This window comes from Mytilus edulis, chromosome 8 (assembly GCF_963676685.1).
Source record: "Mytilus edulis chromosome 8, xbMytEdul2.2, whole genome shotgun sequence".
Classification (NCBI taxonomy): domain Eukaryota; kingdom Metazoa; phylum Mollusca; class Bivalvia; order Mytilida; family Mytilidae; genus Mytilus; species Mytilus edulis.
In genome coordinates, this window is record NC_092351.1 from 59,181,816 (window position 1) to 59,205,750 (window position 23,935).

General features: G+C 31.5%; 2 protein-coding genes and 1 long non-coding RNA gene across 3 annotated transcripts; 2 read left to right on the plus strand and 1 right to left on the minus strand.

Annotated features, from left to right (window-relative positions):
• Positions 1–800: 800 nt before the first annotated feature.
• Positions 801–1,493, minus strand: LOC139484230 (zinc finger BED domain-containing protein 4-like). The gene has a single exon (XM_071267963.1). It carries the CDS (start codon positions 1,491–1,493, stop codon positions 801–803), a length of 693 nt encoding a protein of 230 aa, XP_071124064.1.
• Positions 1,494–14,776: 13,283 nt separating this feature from the next.
• On the plus strand, positions 14,777–16,747 carry LOC139487061 (uncharacterized). Its single transcript, XR_011655732.1, has 3 exons — positions 14,777–14,951; positions 15,892–16,194; positions 16,676–16,747. It is a non-coding gene; the product is annotated as an uncharacterized lncRNA (long non-coding RNA).
• Positions 16,748–17,552: 805 nt separating this feature from the next.
• LOC139484231 (uncharacterized) lies at positions 17,553–23,893 on the plus strand. The gene is made up of 6 exons (XM_071267965.1): positions 17,553–17,608; positions 18,106–18,155; positions 20,107–20,190; positions 21,487–21,552; positions 22,182–22,451; positions 23,663–23,893. Exons 1-6 carry the CDS (start codon positions 17,553–17,555, stop codon positions 23,770–23,772), a joined length of 636 nt encoding a protein of 211 aa, XP_071124066.1. The 3' UTR covers positions 23,773–23,893.
• Positions 23,894–23,935: the final 42 nt, after the last annotated feature.

The window sequence follows — 23,935 nt, forward strand, 5'->3', positions numbered from 1 at the left end:
AGACATCCAGAGAATACCTTTAATCATCAACTACCCACCATCATGCCGTGAGCTCTGGTTTGCTCTTAACACAAATACAAGAGCACAGCAAAATGTCAAAATATTCTATTCAAACTGGGTGACTTGGGAGAAAAACATTGACACTTTCCAAAGAAATAACCTCCCCCCTCCCCCAACCTCAATTTTTTAATAAGGAGATATGGTATTATTGCAAATGAGTTAACTATCCCACAAAGTTCAAATGTTGTGGATGTAAGCAATTATATATAGGCAACCATATAACCTTCAACCAAGAGAAAAAATAACATACGGTATTATCGGCTGAAAAATAGTCTATAAAATGAAAAATATGAAACAGAAAAATCATGGCCTATTTTAAAACAACATAAATTACGAAAAACAAATATGAAAGACATCAATAAACGACAACAACTGAACCACATGCTCCTGGATTGGATCAGGCACATGCAATATATGGCGGGGTTAAACATGCTTGTGAGCGGCAGACATGGGGTCAATTACATTTGAAAGTAATTAATTACATTCAATTACAATTACAAAATCTTCAATTAAATTACACATTACATTTGACTTTTTTTACCAATGTAATTAATTACATTCCAATTACTTGGCAAATGTAATTAATTACTTCAATTACATTTGAAAGGAAATTTAAGATAAAACATTGAAAACATGCATTTATTCTATGATATGTACATAAGTATTATACATTGCTCTATAGTTATAACAATTAGACAGTGTTCAACTAGTATATACATTTTTGTATTGTGTCATATAACTTATTTGAGCATTTTCCCATTACATTTGACCATCATCAGCTTTTCAAATGTTCCATCAGCCAGTCTGCACCTTTCCGGCCTAAATGTTTTTCCAGCAGTGCTAAATAAGCGTTCAACTGGTGCAGATGTGGCTGGAATAGCTAAATATTGCACTGCTAACTTAGCTAGACGTGGTAAACGTTGACAGTTACTATGCCAATACAAAAGAGGGTCTTTTGAAATATCAATACAATTATCTGACAAGTAATCATCCATTTCTGAACTTACAGAAATCCCTGAAGGGTTTCTTTTTCTTTCCACTGATGGGGCTGGCATAAAACTGAAAAGATCATCATTTTTTGCTCGCTTACATGGGGGAGAATTTTGATCACAAGGGGGCTCAGATGATGTAGGGACTTGACTAAGTTTGTCCTTAACAACAGCTAAACACTGATCAATCTGTTCAGTTTCACACCATCTGGTCTTAAATCTTGGGTCTAAAAAGCTAGCAAGAATATATGCTTCATCCTCTACAAACTGAAACAATCTTTCTTCAACAGAAGATTTCAATGATTTTATCATTTTACAATTATAGTCAACTGATATAAGTTTTAACTGGTGTTTTAATCCAAGTGTTACAGGAATTGGCAAGCTAGCAGTTACAGTTTTTTCACCTTGGACAAGGACTGTAGCTTTGTCAAAAGTATAGTACATAATTCAGAAAGCAGTTTTCTCTCATAGGATGAAAGCTTAGTTTTACAGTCTATTTTGTCCAATTCTAATTCTGGCACATTCAAAACTGAGCAAATCCTATGCAGTTGTGAATTCCATCTTGTAGCATTAGCAGCTTGCAATCTTTTATAATCTTCAAGGATTTCTGAAGCAATAATAGATTTCCTAACAAAACTGACAATATTTGATGCCTTTGTAATAACAGTTTTAAGGTGGGGTGAACAATCTTTCAGGCCATCCTTAACAACCAATTATAAGGTGTGTGCAAATCATCTTGAATGTTTGGGTAAGCAGTCGGATAAATGTAAATCATCAGACTGGTCATCTTCAATTTCTTTGTCTACATCATCAATTTCCTCATCAGAACTCTCATGATCTACCTTAAAGTCATCAAAGCCAGAAATTGAAAATGCTTTGACCATATTACTAGCATTGTCACTGACTATTGCAGCAATTTTAAAACCTATTTCAAATGAAGTAACAACTTCTTCATATTCACTCCTGATGGATTCTGCTGTGTGTCTACCTTTGAATCGTTTACAGCATATCATGACAGACTTCATAGCCTAGTCCAAAATAAAGTGGCCTGTGATTCCCAAAAATCCTCTCATTTGTCTACTAGACCAGAGATCAATGGTTAAACACACACTTTCAGCTCTTTTAAGAGTATTTACAAGGTTATTTTTTATTTCAACCGATTTTTCATGTAGAAGTTTCGAAGATAAATGCTTTCTGCTAGGCACTTGATACTTAGTGTCAGCTTTTTCCATCAAGTTTTTAAATTCTTCACTTTCGACAATAGAGAGTGGTAAAAGATCCCCAGCTATGAACATTATAAGAGCATTTGTCATTTCTAACTGTTTTGGATCAGACGGTGAATATTTTACACTTTTTTTTATGCATTGTGTCAATGTTGGTTGAATTTCTTTATTCTCAGAATGCAGAATGTACAAATCTCTGTGTTTTCTCTGAAAATTACAAAAGGCCTTATTTAATATCTTGAAAATATTAAATTGTTTTAATTACCTATTGAAATTTTACATTTATTTAAATTTATTTGATTGTAAATGATACAAAAAAAGAGCACTATTTTTTATTTTTTGAAATGATTTTCATTTTTATCCCAGCTTATTCAAATTATTTATCTTAAATAAGTGATTTAGAAATCTGACTTCTTAAAACAAAAATAAACTTTAGTTTTAATCACAACTAATTAATTTAATAAACAAAATATTTTCCAAATTTAAATGTAAGCTATTAGAGGATATAAGATAAATGAAATCTGATTAGAAATGAAAAAGAAGCATTATGAATTTATTAATTTTTAAAATTCTTATATAGTATTACCTTCATATGTGTAACAAAGTTGGATGTAACTTTATAACTTTATAACTTCCACTAATGAGGGTACCACAATGCATACATTTTCCTTTGAAAGTATTTCCATTTTGGAAGTCATCAGGAACAGTAAAATGTTCCAGTACACTCTTGGAGCTCATTTTTAAATCTGATAAAATGTTTTCTTTCAACATTCATATATATAGTGAACAAATTTTGCAAGTGAGATTTTGTCATATGCATTATCCCTTCAAGAATTTAAACATGTACCTATAGGCCCTAGGGGTATATTTATCTCTCTCTAATTAGCCTTATATCTGTTTAACATAACTGTTATAAAAACAGTCATTATATAGTTTGTAATAAAACAAATAGCCAGAGGTTATATTTATTGGTTATTTAAGTCCTTGAATAAAGTTAATTATGTTAAATCAATGTCTTAAAATATCTATCTAAATCTACTAATTAAGGTCAAGACAGTGACTTCCTAGTGGTTTCTTTTAAAATTATGGCATGTGTCTACATTTTTTTTATCATTCAATACAAAATGAAGAATCTACCATGGTTGTGTTAATACAGAAAGTATACTGTGAAGGCTTTTCTTTGTCAGCTTACAACATTTGTTAAGATTATTGCTTTTAATAATTTTTTGAGAAAACACAAGATTTAATCTTTTGATCCAAAATTTCAAATGTAATTGACTTGTAATTGAAAAGTAATTGTCAATTACAGGCAATTTTGGCTATGTAATTAATTACATTCAATTACATGTAATTGAAAAAATGCTCAATTACACATTACATTCAATTACATGATAAATTGTAATTAATTACAGTCAATTACAATTACATATTTCAATTACCCCATTATATAGCTGACTATGCGTTGTGTGCTTTGCCCATAGTTGAAGGCCGTACGGTGACTTATAGTTGTTAATGTCTGTGTTTTTTTGTTCTCGTTCATCTCAATCATACCACATCTTTTTTTTATATCTATATGAGTATATTAAATATACATGTATATACCAAGATAAGTCATTTTATATCTTGTTCCTCGTCTTACTATACAAAAGGCTAGGAAAGCTACATTGATAGACCATGTTGTCTGTTAGGCTGTCTATATAAAGCAATGGGACAATGTATGGCATGAAGACATCACCAAATCACCGTATGTCATACTCAAAAAGACATCCAGAGAATACCTTTAATCATCAACTACCCACCATCATGCCGTGAGCTCTGGTTTGCTCTTAACACAAATACAAGAGCACAGCAAAATGTCAAAATATTCTATTCAAACTGGGTGACTTGGGAGAAAAACATTGACACTTTCCAAAGAAATAACCTCCCCCCTCCCCCAACCTCAATTTTTTAATAAGGAGATATGGTATTATTGCAAATGAGTTAACTATCCCACAAAGTTCAAATGTTGTGGATGTAAGCAATTATATATAGGCAACCATATAACCTTCAACCAAGAGAAAAAATAACATACGGTATTATCGGCTGAAAAATAGTCTATAAAATGAAAAATATGAAACAGAAAAATCACGGCCTATTTTAAAACAACATAAATTACGAAAAACAAATATGAAAGACATCAATAAACGACAACAACTGAACCACATGCTCCTGGATTGGATCAGGCACATGCAATATATGGCGGGGTTAAACATGCTTGTGAGCGCTCAATCTTCCCCTGTAGCCCTTTTCACAACCAATCTTAAGGGTAAAATCAATCTTACGATAAAAATATTTAGTTGAATTTTTAAGGAATATTTAAGACATACGATAAATTTTACACTTAAGATTTTTTTGGGAAAAGTGCTACTGACATCGGAATCGGATTTATTTTAAACTAAGTTTGCTTGTGCATATTGGTGTGTGCTTGTTTATTCTACATTAGTTAGCTATAGTTGTATAGTGGGAGGGGTTATTTCTGTTTTAGATCTGAGTCTAAATTAAGTGTGACGTCCATTTTCACATAACTAGTACATGTATATAATGTTTTAGAGACCAGCTGAAGCCCGCCTCTGGTTGAGGGACTTTTCTTGTTGTGTTGAAGACCCATTGGTGGCCTTCGGCTGTGCACTTTGGTTAGGCTGTTGTCTCTTCTACACGTTTTTTATTTCCATTCTCAGTTTTATTGATTGACAAATTGATTGATTAATTGATTTATTGATTGATTGATTGATTGATTGATCGATCGATTGATTGATTGATTGATCGATTGATTGATTGATTGATTGATTGATTCAACGGTAATTACTGAGTAATCAAAGACTTTCAAATTACCTTGTCTATATCTTTGATAAAGAATTAATTATTATATTTAAATATTAAACGAATCACAAATTTAAATTGTACAATATAATATTATATAAAGGTGGTACAAATAAATAAATTGATGACAACATCACACTAACAAGGGAGGTAACTACTTTTAAAACTGACACGAAAAACTTTGCCCATTAATGTTCATGATGTTATTGGCATTGCTCATAGATCATGTCCTTATCAGTTTAAATATATTTCTAACTTCGAACAATTAAATAGATCATATCTGGTATTTTTTGATAAAATATCATATTAAGCTATTCAACTGAGATTGGATTATAGAAAAATACAGGTTGTCTGGTTCGATGGGCACATCCTTTTTCTCCTAAGTAACCAACCCTGTTATAGTATTGTAAAAAGCAAGAACAACATTTCTTGATCAACCACTGATAGGAGATTCTGTAATATGATTATAACATAAGCCTGGCAAGTGGAGATGAATCGATACATGCCCTCTCATTGTTGAGGGACTCAGACATTTTTATTCAAGTAAATGATGAGTCAGAGCATACATATTTGCTTTTATTTATAATGAAATTGTGACAATTTAATAAATCATTTTTGATACATAAAGTAAGATAAAAGCAAAACAGCTTTTATCAAGTATTAAAGATTACTTTAAAGCGAGCTTTAAGAACACCAAAATACCCTCTCTACCGTGTTTTTAGTTTAAACACAATTTATTAAATATGTATTGGGTATAAATATTATTATATTTATCAAAAAATATCTAAACTAAATCACTGTGTAATATATCCAAATTATCATGTGGTCTCTCCTACATGTATGTCCTACGAATAACAATGTATGTTATTATGTACTGTTCTGTTGTTTGTGTATCCCATCTGTAGTAATCATTATTTTAAATGTTAACTTGGCAAACCATACTTGATAAAAATGCGGACGTGAAAGAAATCACTCTTTATCAAAGCGTCAACGGAGTTTACTTTTGAAGATTTCTTCATTTATACGACAAAATACGTGTGGAAAATGTATGTTAATTTTCAATGTTGACATCAATATCGATCTGCTCTATGTAGAAATTTATGTATTTGTTGTTGCATAGCAAAGACCAGGTTAATTATTGACAAATGATATTGTTATCATACGGTGCAGTCCGATATATTCGTACACCTTATGAACTTTGTCTCCACTCTGCCAAATTTTAGACTTTGGATAGAAAGGTTTATTGATCTTTAACGTTCTACAAAATATGTACAACCTCAAGTCTTGCTTGTATGTAAGTGTTCGGGATTGGCGTAACATAATTTGCAATCATTTACTTCATAGCGGACGTGATAGAAATCACTAATTTTGCACATTCAACTTCAAGACGGAAGAAAAATGTGATTTGTGTTGTGTTTACTTACTTGAATATGGGGAGGTATTGCATTTGATCTGTTGGAAGGTCTTTCAATGGCATCTCTGAGTGTGTCTGTGAAGTCGTAAATAGACTGCCTAGGGATACAATACCGTGCTTTTAGCTGGTCATCAATACAAAATCAAGGTCAACGGTTCTGTCACAAAAAAACGCGATGTCTTCTCAAAGCTCTTCTGTTCACAATGTCGAAAATAAATAAGGCAGACATTTTCATTAACTTAAGACTTCTCTTAAGTTTAAAATATATACTCAAGAGTGGGTAATATCACTCTTAAAGTTACGATAATTTTTACTCCTAACATTTACGTAAAATTTTTTGTGAAAAACCTAAAAATCTTAAGCATGTTAAGATTACTCTTAAGAGTAAAATTTATCCTACGATTTTTTTTAAAAGGGCTTCAGAGCTCTTACCGAGACGTTAAGTCGACATTCCAAAACCAAGGGTGAAATATTGGCAATTTTGTACGTTTTAAAAAAAATAGATCATTATTTACAATCGCCGTTACTAAAACCGATCATTGGCCGCTGTTTGCATGTTATGACAAACCACTGTATCTCATCGTGCTGCATTAGGTTTACAACACATGTTATTGAAATTACATCGATGTGATGTACAAATAGTGTAAGTTCATAAACCACTCATGTTTATATCCGATGCGCTTATCAGAGCTTATCTGGCGGGTAGTAATGACAATATTATTGATGATGAACCTAACGGATGACATTGGTTACAATAAAAAAAAACTACCTATTTCGAATAAAGCAAGAGAATTCAAAGACGCGATCGTAACTAATGAAGTATCGAAAAAGTTAAGTTCCCTCGTTGTGTCAGGACGGCCGATCAGTACGTAGACGAAATATATGTGATTGATGGCTAACTTTATAAAAGCTAACGTTTTTTTCATAACAAAATTACTTCAACGAGAAATGTTAGTGAAGTTGCCATGAAGCACATCTTGGCATTATGAAGACAGAACAGAGTGCCTGTGACATACTATTCTGGTGTTATATGAATAGTGATATTGAAACTTTAATAACAACTGTAGCATATGTAATGAATTAAAGGCACACAGTAGACAAAGTTAGCAACAGCTTTATTAGAGTTCAAAAGAAAACAATATTTACTTTGTGTAGACTATAATTCTTAATATCCAGAAATTGCATTGCTTCTGTCATTGTCTTGTGTATTGACAATATTAGCATGTAACTCCATTTTTGCAGACATGATATTCTGTGTGAGTGACAAGGAACTGCACTTTGCTTCTTATTATGTCAAAGACTTTATATAGGCACAGGACTTACTTCCAACAACTTTGGGTCCGCGGTATGCTTTATCCAACGGAGAAGCTGACGTACAATAAATGAAATATATATTCAAGATAGCCGACGAAGGACATAGATTACCATGCATCACCTTTTAATGATGTAAGTATTTCACCCGCACAGTTATTGATGAACCGACAATTGCAAAACCAAACTTCATATGTCATCAAAACCTCTGGAGCCAAAAGCTTTTGGATCAAAACTAAAAAACAAAATAATACTAACGTCAGAAATATCATGAAAGGCAAAACTTCTGAACTGTTACTGATTATTGCGCCGGGAGAAATTGTCTGATTCAAGAATGGCAATATGACAAGCACCTGGGTAATAGCTGACACAGAACACAGTGAACGTTCCTATTGTTAAGAGCCGAAAATGATCAACTTTATAGTCCAAACCGAAAACACATCTTAAAACAACGAAAAGCGTCTATAAAGGACAATTCACCAAGTTGCCGTGCTTTTCTTATGGTTTAAGTGACACACACACAAAAGCTATACTAAATAAGTAAATGTTGAAATAAAATGTATAAACTGTTCCAACATTCAGAGGCTCCGTGTACGGTTATGCATGGAGTTCCACAATTTTGCTGCCTCTAAGCTAAAACTCCTCTTATTGTAGTTTTAAGTAGTGGTAAATCAACTGTTAGGTTATATATAAAGTTATCTTTAAAATTTAATATATGTTGTAAGACCTTTGGACTAGATTTTTGTCGCATTTTTAAGTTGTTATGGCCACGGTTCTCATGCAATGTAAGTGTTGGTAGTTTCGATTGTTTGATTAATTGTTTATATGAGTTTTTGTAGTCATTTTAGATGAATCTGAGCGTTCATTTTGCATTTTTGTCATATTTGTTTAGTGTTGCACTCGCTAAACAAATGCTATATGAGTTGACAGTATCTCAGATTTGATGACGTAATTTGTCATTTTTACCAGTTTGTTCAAGTGTGATCCATTTTGTTTTCAGAACGTTTAATTGTCTGGCTGCTTTCTGTTTGGGTTTTTTTTTTTTTTTTTTTTTACAGATGTTTGATGTTTGTTATTTAAAGTCAAGCTTCACATCAATGGTTGCCCCAAGTAATTACACTTCATCATCGCATGGAATGTTGTTTTCATTTAAGTTGAAGACTATGTTTTTTTTTGTTTTTTTTTTTACTACCAATCGCTATGGCTTGAAATATATCTTGATTAGCCTGAATTATATTTTGTGAGAACAATCAAATCAGTTACCTTCTATCTTTCTCAAAAGACTTGGTAAATAATGTCAAAGAAGAACTAGATTTTCAAAGGTTATTTTCATCTGCATTATTAATATTGTACAAGTCATTTTTTACACAAAGAAAAATATCGTTTATAAAAATATTGAATAAAACTGGACATTTAGATATAACAACATTGCTATTCAGTCTATGGGGTATTCTGTACGTACACCACAACACTTTAAAATATCATAAATTAAGACAAGTGGAGATCAGTGTGTAAAATGGCAGCAGCAATGATAGTTATACACTCTTACTTTAACTATAATTAAGGAACATTTAATACACCATTTTCAAAATTATCCGCTTATCTTGAACAACTGTGAGTTTAATTCATTATTTTAAAACGAAAGACCCGCAATGACAAACAGCATAATTTTACCGAACAACGACACGCAAAGACATATTTTTAACATACATGTTTTGTAAAAGATAGACGAAAGATGCCAGAGGGACAGTCCATTTCATGGATCAATAAAATAAACTGACAGAGCCATGGCTAAAAAATTAAAAGACAAACAGACCAATAATAGTACACAAAATACAACATAGAAAACAAAAGGCTAAGAAACTCGAACCTCACCAACAAAAGGGTGATCTCAGGTGCTCCAGAATGGTAAGCACATCCTGCTCCACATGTAGCATCCGTCGAGATGCTTATGTTACTTCAAATACGGTTAATAGTCTTTAGGTCACAGTCATGGTGAAAGGGAAAGTGTATTGTAGTTACGACATAAGAAATATAAACGATATCATCTGTGAAATGGATATTCCATAACGGTCAACGAACTCGTGACGAAGGGACTATTTCAACTTCACCATTTAGAACTCTGGTTTCACAGCTTCCTTGTGAGCAGCAATCTCTATTAAGGAAATTTTGATAGGAAATACAAGGCAAGGAATATCGTATCAATTGGGTGATATATACACCGTAAACAGGCGCTGCTGGGGTGTTGCTTAATAGAAATGGAACTTGTAAGATTCTTATTCTTTAAGAAACTATTTACCGGAGCATGCAAGGGGAGATAGATGGAGGTGACTGGTTTTATAATGAAATTCTGAGTTCATCATTACTTTATCTATGAACTAATTGTACAACCTTTTGTTTGGCAAACCAATAATTGTACAGTAAATAACAGATACAATTAAATTGTATTCTTAATACGAGGAAAACAATAATATTCTGATACTTCAACCGTAATTCTAAATGTTCATGTGTTTCTCTTTTGGCCATAAATGATCAGATACTTCATGTCATATATATGTCTAATGTCTATGAACATCATGCATATTGTCATGAACAGTCAGTAAAAGAAGGCAACAAAACAAAATATTATTATATTAATATAAGTATGACGCCCGTATATGACACGGAAACCAGGCGCAAAAATCATACTTTATCCAGGCGGCATGTCCAAGCGTCAACCAGGCGTCAACCAGGCGTTAACCAAGCGTAAACCAAGCGTAACTTAGGCGGAAACCAGGGGTAAAATTAGGCGTTATATTTAAATGAGTACGCCTGGTCCACAAAAAAACAGGCGTAATAAGCAAATGAGTACGCCTGGTCAATAAATAAACCAGGCGTAATATCCTTACATAATACTACATTTATTTTAGATCTGTGTATTACCAATTATTAGCTGTGTTCTTTTGTGTATTTGATACAAACGTCTGCACTGTTGCTTTTATATCTCATTGTTTGACAAAAAAACTTGAAATATTAACCATTGACGAAGCTTATATATAAATAAATACATTTTAGACAGACACTGGCTCAAATAAGTTTAAATAAGAATTTTGACAATTATCTTTTCTTGAAATAAAAGTTTTTTTGAAAATTATTGTCTTTTGAACTAAAATATAAATGATAATACTGCAATTTGACTTAAATTAAATATTTTAATGTTATTATCCAAGGATATATGTTTTAGGATTTCAAAATTTCTGATAGAACATAAAACTTAAGAACTTAGGTTATATTCACATAATTATTATTTACCATGTATACTACTATCATTTTATTTCACAATTTTCATTAATCAATTCAATAATTCCAATTTCAAATTCTGCCAAAAAGCACAAAACAAACTAATTATCCCTGAATATGTGGAGCTGCCATAAGTCCAACTCTTGCACTAAAACCAAGGAGACAAGTTTTGAAAAAAAGTCCCATGATCCTTTAGACAAAGCATTATGGGTATTTTTGTTTACGCCATACCAACAGTTTTACGCCCGTAAGAAAATTTACGCCTTGGTTATTTCGATTTAAGCCAGGTTTATCACTTTCTTTGTCAATTGTATTCTCCAATTTATTTATATTGTAGTCCTCTAGTGTTGAGTTGTCATTTGAAAGTTATATTTCACATGGCGTTAAAAGGGGAGGTTTGGCATGCCATAAAACCAGGTTCAACCCGCCATTTTTTTCTTTAAAAATGTCCTGTACCAAGTCAGAAATATGGCCATTGTAATATTATAGTTCGTTTCTCTGTGTGTTACATTTTTACGTTGCGTCGTTTGTTTTCTCTTAATTTTGAGTGTAAATTCACATTGCGATAAGACGTGTCACGGTACTTAATTTTGTCTATCCCAAATTCATGTATTTGGTTTTGATGTTATATTTGTTTTTCTCGTGGGATTTTGTCTGATGCTTGGTCCGTTTCTGTGTGTGTTACATTGTAGTGTTGTGTCGTTGTTTTCCTCTTATATTTAATGCGTTTCCCTCAGTTTTAGCTTGTTACCCCGATTTTGTTTTTTGTCCATGGATTTATGAGTTTGAACAGCGGTATACTACTGTTGCCTTTATTTTCTACGCCCGTAAGGACTACAAATTTACGTTTCCTGCTCCCTTAGGCCTGGATCTAGACACGTATAACCACCACTTACGCCTGGTTACACCTTGTTTCCAGGCGTTCATGTAATAAGCTTTATCATTTCGTACGGGAAGGGCACTCATGCAATATATAAAATTATAATAATACATTTCGAGAATAAATTTTAAAATCCGCGATGTTGTTTTATTTTTATCGATAATTTTTTTTTATTTAATCACTTTTGCATTTGCATAATAGTAACCAAAATTTTAAATTCAACAAAGAACACATATTTGTCGTCATAACGTCACAATCGTAATATCTGACTCCCCCACACCGCAAAATCCGTTTCCTTAAAATAAAAATTATACAAAATACTAAACACCAATATGATTAATTAGTAACGTTGTGATAAATGATCCTTGACACATTTAAACCAGCCTGAATGTAATGAATTTAGTTCAAGGCAATCATAACAATGGTATGCTAAAAATAGCGTCATAACAGAAAGTAGAATTATTATTTTTTTCCACTTATAAATCATGTGATACTATACCATGTATATATTCTAGAAAATGATAGAATATATGTACAGCTGCTCAACAAATCAGGACAACATGAATGTATATATGTATGGCTTTCAGGTAAAGTGAAATACTTTTTTTGCTTGTAACTGGGGACAAACATGTAAGTACAAAATACTATTTTGAAAATATTTCAAATATCGCATAACTAACCTGGAAATTAATAAGTCAGTGAATGACAATGTATTTTGTTTTTAGTAACATTATTCCTGTATCTAAAGACATAATTGTCAGTTAGATTAGGTGCACCGATAATTGGTATCGGTTTTTCCAATTTACATATTTTAATATTATTTTCAGTAACATATATCAGAGAATCTTTAATGACTTTAAAACATATAGAAAAGCGTTCGCACCTTGCCAAATTAGTTATTTCAAATTGTTTAAAATAATGTTACCATTGTTTTCAAATGGATTCGTAAAACTTTAGATATGAAAAGTTTATGTGCGAACATTTTATTAACAAATTGTTTATTACTATTTTATTCAAATTGCATCCTTTTTGGTATAAAAAATTATCTGCTAATTGTTTTATGATAACTCACTTGTGCTTGTTACCTATCAATTCCTTTTTCTGACTTCCAGTTTGTTCAGTACATTTAGTTTTGAAAATTTAATTCTTAGATGCTCATCAGGGACATAGTTATAGGGCAATGCGTTTACTAAACAGAGGATTTTTATTTCAAGATGATCTCGAAGTTTGTAGCATTTCCAACCGTCTTAGATTATCTTCATCTATTGTAGAAAACTTTTAAGAGAGCCGTGTTTATAAATGCTACAATAAATGTATGGATATTTGTTGTGGATTGTATTTTATTCTCTTCGTTAAAGGGAAAACGGTACTATTTATTCTGCCATAGGCGACAATATTAACATTTTCTAAATTTACCACTTTTTAAGATAAAAACCTGGATAAAACAGTTGTGTTAGTACTTTATTATTATGTTTTAAAAATTAAAGCCAAATAGTATCATAACCAACTTCCAACGGAGCTTGTTTATGTTATCCATGCCCACCGTCATGTTGCACCAAATCTATGAAATTTTGCAAAGCTTTTCGAATAATTCTTTAGAAAATATTCAATAGGTTTCAAAATTTATATTGTAAATATACACACTGCAGTTATTCATAGATAAATAAAAAAATATATTGTACCCTTACATCCAATCACAGCGCTCATAATTTGACTTTCTTCACCTGCCTTGGGTACACAAAAGGCCAACCTAATGCTGGGAAAATTTAATACTACCGTTTTCCCTATAATGATCAACGATAAGTATAGATTTGTTTGTTATGGTTTTGTTAAATGTATTGTGTGAATATTTTGAAACAAACATATTGTTAAAAGAATTTTAAATGTTTGACTGGTATTTAATTATAACGTTGTGTATACTACAGCTATCAACAATCATATAGGTAGTGAACTTTGTATCTTTAAACTATTAATATTTATAAGTAATCATATAAATACAAACAACAACAAAAAATACCATGGTGTTAGATAAAAGGCATTAACTGTCAAAATCTTAATTATAAATATTTTCATATAGTATATGCAAATGTTCAACATGACCATTAAATATGTGTCATGATTACAGTAAATTTAAGTAATATTGTCATTGTAAACTTTTACAGTCAACTTTCAGTTTGGAGCACAACATATTATATTATTTTTCATGTTTTGGAGGGAAAAGATAGGTATTATTTTTTTCTCAAGAAGACAATCTTCTTGTTTCAGAAGCATGAGGAGGTAAGCGAGAAAAATTGTTTGATTCCATTCAAAATGTTAATGGCAGGGGATTCAATATGGAGTTTACAAAATGTTCCCGTATGCAATTAATTGTTCCGAATAAGTAAAAAAAGTTTATTCCACGAAGACGAACAGTTGATACCTGGAGAACGCTAGCGTAGCAATATACGGACACAAAATATTGAATGAGTATTTGTATTTGAACGTTTTTTTCAGTTGCAAACATGTTATGCATGTTCAAGACGATAACAATTTTCACAATATGTAAGTCCTGTAATAGGGGCCATCCGAGATAAAGAATGGAGCGACTTTGAATGCTATTGGAAGGTTAGAGTAAGTTTGACATCTACGGAATTCTGAAGAGTTGTTGCAAAAGTTATCCTCTACCATTAAGGAACGTTGCTAAGTACTATCCCCCATAGCAGAACAGACTATTAACTTTAGCAAGGGTTTAACGTCCATATATGTCTCATTTTAGGTTTTATTCTTGTTTGTCTCGAAGTGTACTGGTTTTATATCAGTGTGTCCCCACGTTTCTCATGCAAAACTCAAGGAAAAGAGCTGTAAGCCGGAAACTCCAAAGTTTATGTGCTTCCGTGACATAAATAAAAACGTATTCAAGGAAATGTGTAGGAAAACTGAAGAGTATCAATCAGACGGTAAAGTAAAAATAGTTGTTACTGTTAATTGCCAACAAATTGAATGCAGGAAATTTAGATCTACACCATATGATTAAATAATCTTTTTTGTTTATAATCTTTTATTAATGTTTTTTGTTTGTACATATTACGTTTGCAAAACAAAATAACACAACTGGCCAAAAGGGCGAAAGATACGAGAAGGACAGTCAAATTCAAAAATTGAAAATAAACTGACAACGACACGGCTAAGAATGAAAAAGACGAAAATAAAAATAAAAGTACACAACAAACAACATAGAAAACTAAAGCCTGAGAAACACGAACCCCACCTAAAACGGTAGATGATCTAATATGCTCCAGAAGGGGCCCGGTTAATAGTCTAATTCGGTAGGTCACATTCAGGAAAAGGGAAGTGGACTGTGGTTACGACATCAAGAATATATTCGATATCATCTGTGAAACGGTTTTCCATAACGGTCAACCAACTCGTGATGGCGTCCGTCAAAAAAATATGATTTCAACTTCACAATTTGGAACTCTTGAAATAACTGTTTCCGTGCCAGAAGCAACCCTCTATCAAGAAAATCATGATCGCGTGGGAATATCGTATCAATTGGGAAAATATACTCCGTATGCAGGCGCCGTATCTATTTGTCCTCAAACTGGGGTCAAATTCAACTTCTATAGAAATTTGTTCACCTAAACACGTATTGATATGTAATCCTCAAGTTATGTTATGATAAAGTAGGAACCCTGTCGTAAAAGACGTAGAAGAAAAAAAATAAAAGCACATGAAAGCGATTGGTGTACATGTTTGACAATGGATCAAGTACAATATAAATGAAAAAAACTTTTCACGCAAAGTCTGCGCTGTGACAACCAACTTGCAAGTACCAAATAGTACGCTCCTTAAATTTTGATATTTAATTGTACTGATTTAGAAACACATTTCTTTAAGGTCTCAAGATTGTTGTTAGCGGTAATTTAGACGGTGTTTCTTGTGATGACAAGCATTTTCAGCCATTCACCTACAGTTCTTCCCATGGGGATACGTGTGTCTTTTTAAAATCCTTTTGCAATGAAGTAGGTCAGATTGTAAGCGATAATGGATTGACAAAATCAGATAGAACTTGCCGTTGTGATTACAGATTCGGCTACAGTTTTGTATCACGACCAAGTGGTACCTGTTTCTGTGAACCGTCCAAAGAAGATTGTTCTTGTTATTATAAGAAATGTGAAAAAGATCAAGTACTATCACCAGGTAAATTACATTTAGTATTTTGTATTAATTTGATGTACATGTACTAGCTGTATGTGTTATTTAGGAAATTTGGAGTACATATAAATTTAAAATATAATATATCGTATGTACATGATGTATACTTGTCAATTGATTAACATATAATGCTTACTTCTAGCTAAGTAATTCCTTGCTTTCCTTGTTTTATTGTCTCTTTGACAAGTATCCAATATTTTCTTTTATTAATACAATGATGTGTTTACATGTTTACTTAGATACAAATAGATTAAAACATGGGAAAACATACTTTATCAAATGAATTAATACGATTGTGTTTCGTTTTCATCACATTAAAGTAAAAAAAAATACTTTATAACATACATGTAGTTAAAAGGCACACGTACCTATTAGTCACGCCTATACATAGATATTCGCACTTTTAATAAGATGTTATCATAATAACACTTGTAACTGATTTTTAGCAAACGTATTTGTATTTCAGACTATCATTGCATCGATCGAGATAATATAACAGTAAATTTCCGATGTCCATGGATAAGTGAATCGAAGTAAGTACAGTTACAATGTACCCATTTTTCATCCACGACTACCTTTTTTTTATTCATTCCCTTTCCAAAAAGGGTGATTTCAGCTATTATTGTCACTAGGCACCAATAAAAATAACAGGCCAATAATTGTCCGTTAACCGTTATACAAATATGTTAGGAAGCTTGTTTGAACTAAACTTTTCTACATTTACTCTTCGGATTGAAAGTAATTTCTCTAGAGTGTTTTTATCACTTCTCCCAAAGAGGGTGTGAGATTTGCCCGCTTTAAATTTTGTTCACGGTCTTATATTTCCTATTAAGTTATTAAGCACGATAGCTTTAATCTTTATTGTGGACATTGTTTTAGGCCTAAAATACTACGTTTATAGTCTGAACCAAAGACTAAACTAAACTACAGGCTTCTAACTTCGGACTAGCACACAAAGAATGTGATGGGGTTTAACGTTTTGTGTGAACGCTCATTCTGTCAACCCCTAATCACAGACGGTGAATTAACAGCACAACATAATAATACGCTTACTATGATGAGTAGTTTATACGAGGAAATTTAAATTTTATTTGTTCAAAGGACAGTCTATACAAATAAGATTATTGTTTTATCACATGTAGTGAAGATGGCGTGAATTTTGCCCTCTCACAAGAAAGTATGTCGAGCTAATTCTGCATGACATTGTCAATCTGAACAGTATTTTTTTTCCTTGTAAAATTGACCTCTGGTCATAGTTTGAACTGTTATATATATGTAGAATTTTGTGATGAAGCCTTTTGAATTATATGTTATATATAGGTACTAGTCAACAAAAACAAAACATGATTCAACTCAATACATTTTCCATACATAAAGCATTTGGATACACTGTGCCAAGGTAACTAATTTCCTAATTGGTGTAATATATATAGTGGTATTTTATTATCAAAACTTTAAGATAGAATTCAGAAGTAAATTTAAAAAATCTTTTGTTTTTCTGCCAGTTCTTACTCTGTGATGAAAGTTTAATTTTTGTTAAAGCTTTCTTAAACTATTCTGGATGTTTACCAAACTTGGACAGAAGCCTGTTTTCGATCAAGTTAAAGGTGTTATCTAGATGGAATTTGTGTAATCATTTATTTCCTGTTTTCCAAATATTACTTATAAATGGACTTAGTTTTTCTTCCAGTTCACATTACATACAGTCTACGGTTAAAGTTTAAAAACATTTATTAGATTCATGAAGTAGAGACACTGGGTTCCGCGGAACCCTTTCGATATTGTATAAATTGTTAGAAATACTACACCTGCGTACGTAGTGTGATATAAGTTCATAAAGCTTTTAGCTAAATTATGCAGATTACGTAATGTACTTTTTTATGTTAATTATTTTAGTTCAAAGAGGTCAACTGAAACAAAGAATTTTATCAAAAGAACTCACGAAGGTAACCGTACATTTTACATGTATTATTTGAATGACATATATTGATGACATCCATTTTAGGGTACAAACAGCCTGAAATAGTCCCATTAGAGACACACTTGTAATAAACATATTCAAGAGACCGATCCGAAAAAATGAGACAACGCTATATCTTCCCCACCATGTTGTATGTCTTTATGCATAACCTGTTATTATTAAATTCTCTTGCATCCAAACAATACCGCAATATGACAAAATTGGTAATAGCTTAGAATGCACAATAGTGGCTATGTGGAAACAATGAAAGACTGTCATGCACATTTAAATGTTTGTTTTCCATATATTTAGAATAAACAAGATGCGACATTTTACAATGAAACAGTTAGGTTTGGTAGCGATAGAAAAGACCTATAGAAATAATAATATCATTTTTTTAAGACTTAACTTTTATTGATTGTTTTTTTCAAGATACTATATGTTCTTATGGTCTGCACGATAGTTATCGCCATTGGCAGATATTCATAATATTAATTTTACCTCGTATATGTATGTATCTATAGTTATGAGATAATAAGAAAATGCTCAAATTTATTAATTCTGGAAGCAATTAGGGACTCTCAACATTTTTGGCGTTCGAAACAAGTAGCTTAAGCTATTTAGAGATCAATTAATTTGACAGTTTATGATATTTTTTTAAATGTATATCATACATATATGTTACTGTTTTACAGAGTTGTCTTGTATTTTCCTTGAACTTTTTTATTGATACATATAGAAAATTATATAAATAAATGAATCAATAAAATATTAATACTTTGGTGCAAACGAAGTGTTTTCCTCCTTAAACATACAAAGAGGTGTATTATACTGACTAGAGCAGTTGGTTTATCTAGATTTTATTATAAATTCACTCGAACTGGACATTGCAATTTGATAATTCGTCTTTTCTATATATATATATATATATATATATATATATATATATATATGTGTGTAGCTCCGATAAGGGTTCCATATCAAGACTTTTGTCTGAAATCTGGATTTTGAATCGAACTTGAGTGGGTCATGTTTAAAAAAAAAAGAAACCAACTCACCAAATGAACAGTGAAAAAATCAGAACGTCTTTCTTTCTTGAACCTTCGTTGAAATTATGAAGTTGTTAAAAAAATCGTTACAGATAGATATAACATTACTTGTTGATTTAAGATACAATCTAATCGTGGGATGAACTGAGTGTTCATGTGCGTATTGCTATGTGTTCTTTATTCTGTAATGGCTATATGTATAGGGGGACGGAGAGATCTAACAAAACAAGGATAACCCCGCCGCATTTGTACTTCTGTCTAAAGTCAGGAGCCTATGGTCTAGGTTAGTCTTGTACGTTTTTTTTTAATCTAAGTTCATATTTTGTAGTTTAGTGTCACGTCCATTTCACTGAACAAATACATAATTTTATTAAGGTGACACCTGCTGATTACCTCAGCGTGCGGGATTTTCTCGGTGAGTTGAAAACCCTTTGATGGATTTCGATCGTTGTCTGCTCTTAAGTCGGGTTGTTGTCTCTTTTGAATATTCCCCATTTCCAGTCTCACTTTTATACTACATGTCCTTTCTTTATCATAAATATCCAAAGTATTGAATTCATGTATATCGAAATTTAGTCCGGCGTAATAAAATGTAAAGTATCATTATATTCTTATACACGACAAAATCCACGAAATGTGGTACCAAAGAAAAGACAACATTAAACAAAATATCATACTTTTTTATATAGTTCGCTAATCCTTAAACATATGAAAGGGAAAAAACATACAAGCAAACAGAGAATGAACAATGCATATAAAACAAACCTGCAGACTTTAAAAAAAATGTAAAATGTATTTCTTTTTATTTTGAGTAGTATATTTCTTGCATATATAAACTATTAACTCTTACACGTTCATGTTTATATTATATAACATATTGTTTTCCAGATTCCTCATGCTCATGTCCACAACATAAATTAAAGGATACAATGAGAACACAGCCAGTGGTCATTGTTATTGGAATACCGTTAGGTAATTTATAAATTTCATGAGCAGGACATATGCAAAAGTATTTGGAATAGATTGTTATGGAAAAGCAATCAAACGACAAGGCAAAAACAAAATCTTTAGAAAATGCATGATTTCCTGATTTACAACACTTTTGTAGATTTACAGATACCAAGTAAAAAGATTGTTTTTAAATATCTGTTTCACAGAAAACGACGCATATGTTCCAAATTATTTCGTAACTACAGTTTTGTTCCCTTTTCTCCGAATTTGTTCTACTATCTCAAGACTTATCCCTGGATTTGTACTTGAACGAGCAAGCTTATTATTCCGGGGCACCAATGATACACCCATGTTTTTGGCCAAATCTTTACTGTTGTGTACTGCTATTTACAAGTTGGTATATTTTTTAATTGCTATGACGTTGACAGTTTAATTTTGACTTGTGAGTTTGAAACATCCCTTTAGTATATTTCGCTTAATTTTACAAATTTTAGGAATATGCATGCTTGTTTACGATAAATCAAGATTGGACTTTATCTGACCGGATCTCAGCAAATGTGAACTATGAAATTTCAGCTGTTAACTCCGATTCCCCAAATGATATTTAAACACAAAAGTCAACCACTGAAAACAAAATATCTCATTCTATCAGAGCTAATGCATCAATCATAGAACTACAATAAAGTAATAATGTTCAACATGTCTAAGTCATATAAGAAAATTCATTTGAAATTTAAAATACATGCAATATTATATAAACATCTCTTTAGTCTTTTTCAGTGCGGTTTAAGGAGGTACCTAACACTACAGGGAGATAACTCTGTAAAATCAGCTAAACTTTTTAATGACGTTGTGTTCATAAGGGAATATTAAGCTTCTCAATGATCAAAATAAGTGTTTGTCAAACTGCTATATAACCAGTGTAATTTTTCTGATTAAACGATTGGTTCAAATTTTTTGAAATTTTTATATTTTTGTCAAAGGGTCAAAGTAAATACTTTGTCAAAATTTTAAGAAAATTAAACGAGCCAAATCAATTTTAGTTAAAGTGTTAGGTACCACCTTAAACATAACTATAACAATATTATTTGGGTTATAGTACAAAAAGTGAGTTTGTATTCGAATAAAAATACCATGCTCTATGACACAATACATATAATTCCTGTGAACAATATTTCACTTTGGTATATGTACAAAATGGCACGTCTCAACCTCAAGATATCTTCTTCAATTAACACCAAACTGTAAAATATCTTTATTATCTCACATCAGGAGAAATTTAATTCAAATGTGTAGTCAACGACGATTTTTTTTCAGCCCTGATCTATCTGCTGATTATCAGAAGTATCATTCGATACATCGGTCAGAATTGCAATGTAAACTGTAAGTTATAACAGTATATATATGACATACTTTATATAAATTAGTGCAAGTGCTATAAGGGGTAACATTGAAATAGATGGTTTACAACTACAATGAGAGAGGGATCAGACTTTTATAAAATTGTCATTTGCACGACTGTGTGTTGTTTTTTCTAGAAAGACTTGATTTCGTTGTTACTGTTTTTCACCATTTGAAAAAAGATCGTGAGGAAAGTTGTATTTCAATACTTAACGTACACATGTATTGGTAATTTTTTAGTTCTTGCAATGTTCTAGTTTGTAAGTTTTTCGACACATAGCTTCTTTATTTTCTTTTTCTTTTTTTCATTTAACAATTAGATGGTATATAACGATTTTATCAAATATAGATGAAAACCATTAAAATCATTCGATTTATTTTTTATAAAGTTTTACAGAGATTCATTATGATTAACGTATATGATAGAAAACAAGAGTTCAAATGATAAACTGTTTGAAACATATGAAAATATCATGAATCAAAATAACAGATATATCTTAAGATATTCATGCCCTTCGTTTTCTTTCCATCATGTGTAACAAGTTCCTATATAAACGGAATGCATTCATTTGTAAATTGTATTTTTTTATATTAAACATTCATTATTGTAGATTTACCCAAACTTAAAGTAAATACTGAAGAGTCATGTACAGAAATCGAAATTGCAAACCCTCCATTAATTGACGCAGAATGGAAAAAATATGAACACGGTTCATATACAGCGATGGGAGGAAATGTTTCCCTCAAGAACAAAGATACAACCATTTTTACACTGATGTTGAACAGAGTCACCCAGTGGCATGCAGGGACATATTTGTGCACGGCACAAAATGCAATTGGGAAAGCGCAAAGTTTGCCTTTAACTCTTCATATATCAGAAGGTAACATCTTATTAGACATTCTTCTTATAATAACGTTAAGATCATGCCCTTTTTATTTAAGTTTTTATTATTACACATCTGAAAGATCGGAAGAACACAATTTGTATCGAGCTTTAATGGCATTTCATTTGAAATACCCATTTGTTATTTAAATATGTCGCAAAATTTTTCCGCTGTATTGACTTTTTAACCTTTTAATTATTGAATGTAGATTTGTAGATAAAACGGTTTACGGATTATAGTTTTAGGATAGAAATGACACGTTGTTTTTCAACGGAAACATTCAGGACGCCAAATGATTTACGGGGTAACTAGTGTGAACATTACTGTTACTATGAAGTGTGACTAAAAATATAACTCGTCGAAAAAATGCTTTCCCGATATTACATTAATAAAATGTGTCCATATTAACCTCTGATTACTTTAATTGAATATTGCAAAAACATTAAATTTGAAGTTACACTATTTCTAACAAACACATGTACACCTTTACAAAAAATGTAATCCAATATGTGAGTCGTAAAATGTCGTTGTAGCATGTGGATATCTATTTCTAAGAGTTGTGGTTTCTAATCATATGAAGCCTATGTTTCTTCACATATTCCAAGGATTGAATCCCGTCTATTGCCAATACAACTTTAGTTAATTATGTTATTGTGTCATCAATTTTGAATTTTGTTTCATATACTTAGTAACACAGACTGTGACGGTGTAAATAATATGATTACATACAATATAGTATTTTACTGTGCAATTGCAATCCTATTCAATTGATGACTTATTATAGTCAACCAGAACAATCACAGTATATCTAAATTTAGCGCACACGCAGTAATACACAAAAACGGCTGTTCCGCGTTACGACCAACTTATTCATACCACCAGATATTCCTAATTTTCGACATCAAAACTACCAGTTTACGTACTAAGCAAAGATTCAGATACAATATATTTATCTCCTATCTACTGCAAAATAAACAAATTAGTTCATTTCAATTTATTTGTTATGGTAAAATTTCATATAAAGAAAATTCCACAACATGATGATAGTGTCTAACGCTCAGGGTAAAATAATCGAATATAAATTCCTAACCCATGGTTAAATGAAAACAAATCTACGACTGTCATGAAATATTTCCTAATTATTCTGTGATGAACAGGAAATGAAGATACACAGCGCAGCAAATACATAATTATATATTTTTTTGCAGTTCCTGTTGAAAAGAGCAGTATTAAATCAGTGTGCCGAACCCCCAACCAAATTAGACTTTGTGGACTATACCAAAGATCTTTTTCACTGCCCATCGCTTACCTCACATAGATTTGAAGTTTTGAATGGAAATATACTTCTAAATGGACACTTGTCTTTTTCATTATGATTTTAGCGATGATTGAGATTAGGTTACAGTTGATTTTCAAGTTCAAAATAACATCTTGTTGATTTTTCTCCCTATATATTTTATACATTATTTTCATTTACTTAT

Excerpts from the sequence above, each read along its gene's own strand:
- LOC139484231 (XM_071267965.1), top strand. The coding sequence starts at position 17,553 with ATGATTCAACTCAATACATTTTCCATACATAAAGCATTTGGATACACT. Across the intron at positions 17,609-18,105 it reads TTTGGATACACTGTGCCAAG|TTCAAAGAGGTCAACTGAAA; the intron begins GTAACTAATTTC and ends TAATTATTTTAG. Across the intron at positions 20,191-21,486 it reads TGTTATTGGAATACCGTTAG|CCCTGATCTATCTGCTGATT; the intron begins GTAATTTATAAA and ends ATTTTTTTTCAG.
- LOC139484230 (XM_071267963.1), bottom strand. The coding sequence starts at position 1,493 with ATGTACTATACTTTTGACAAAGCTACAGTCCTTGTCCAAGGTGAAAAA.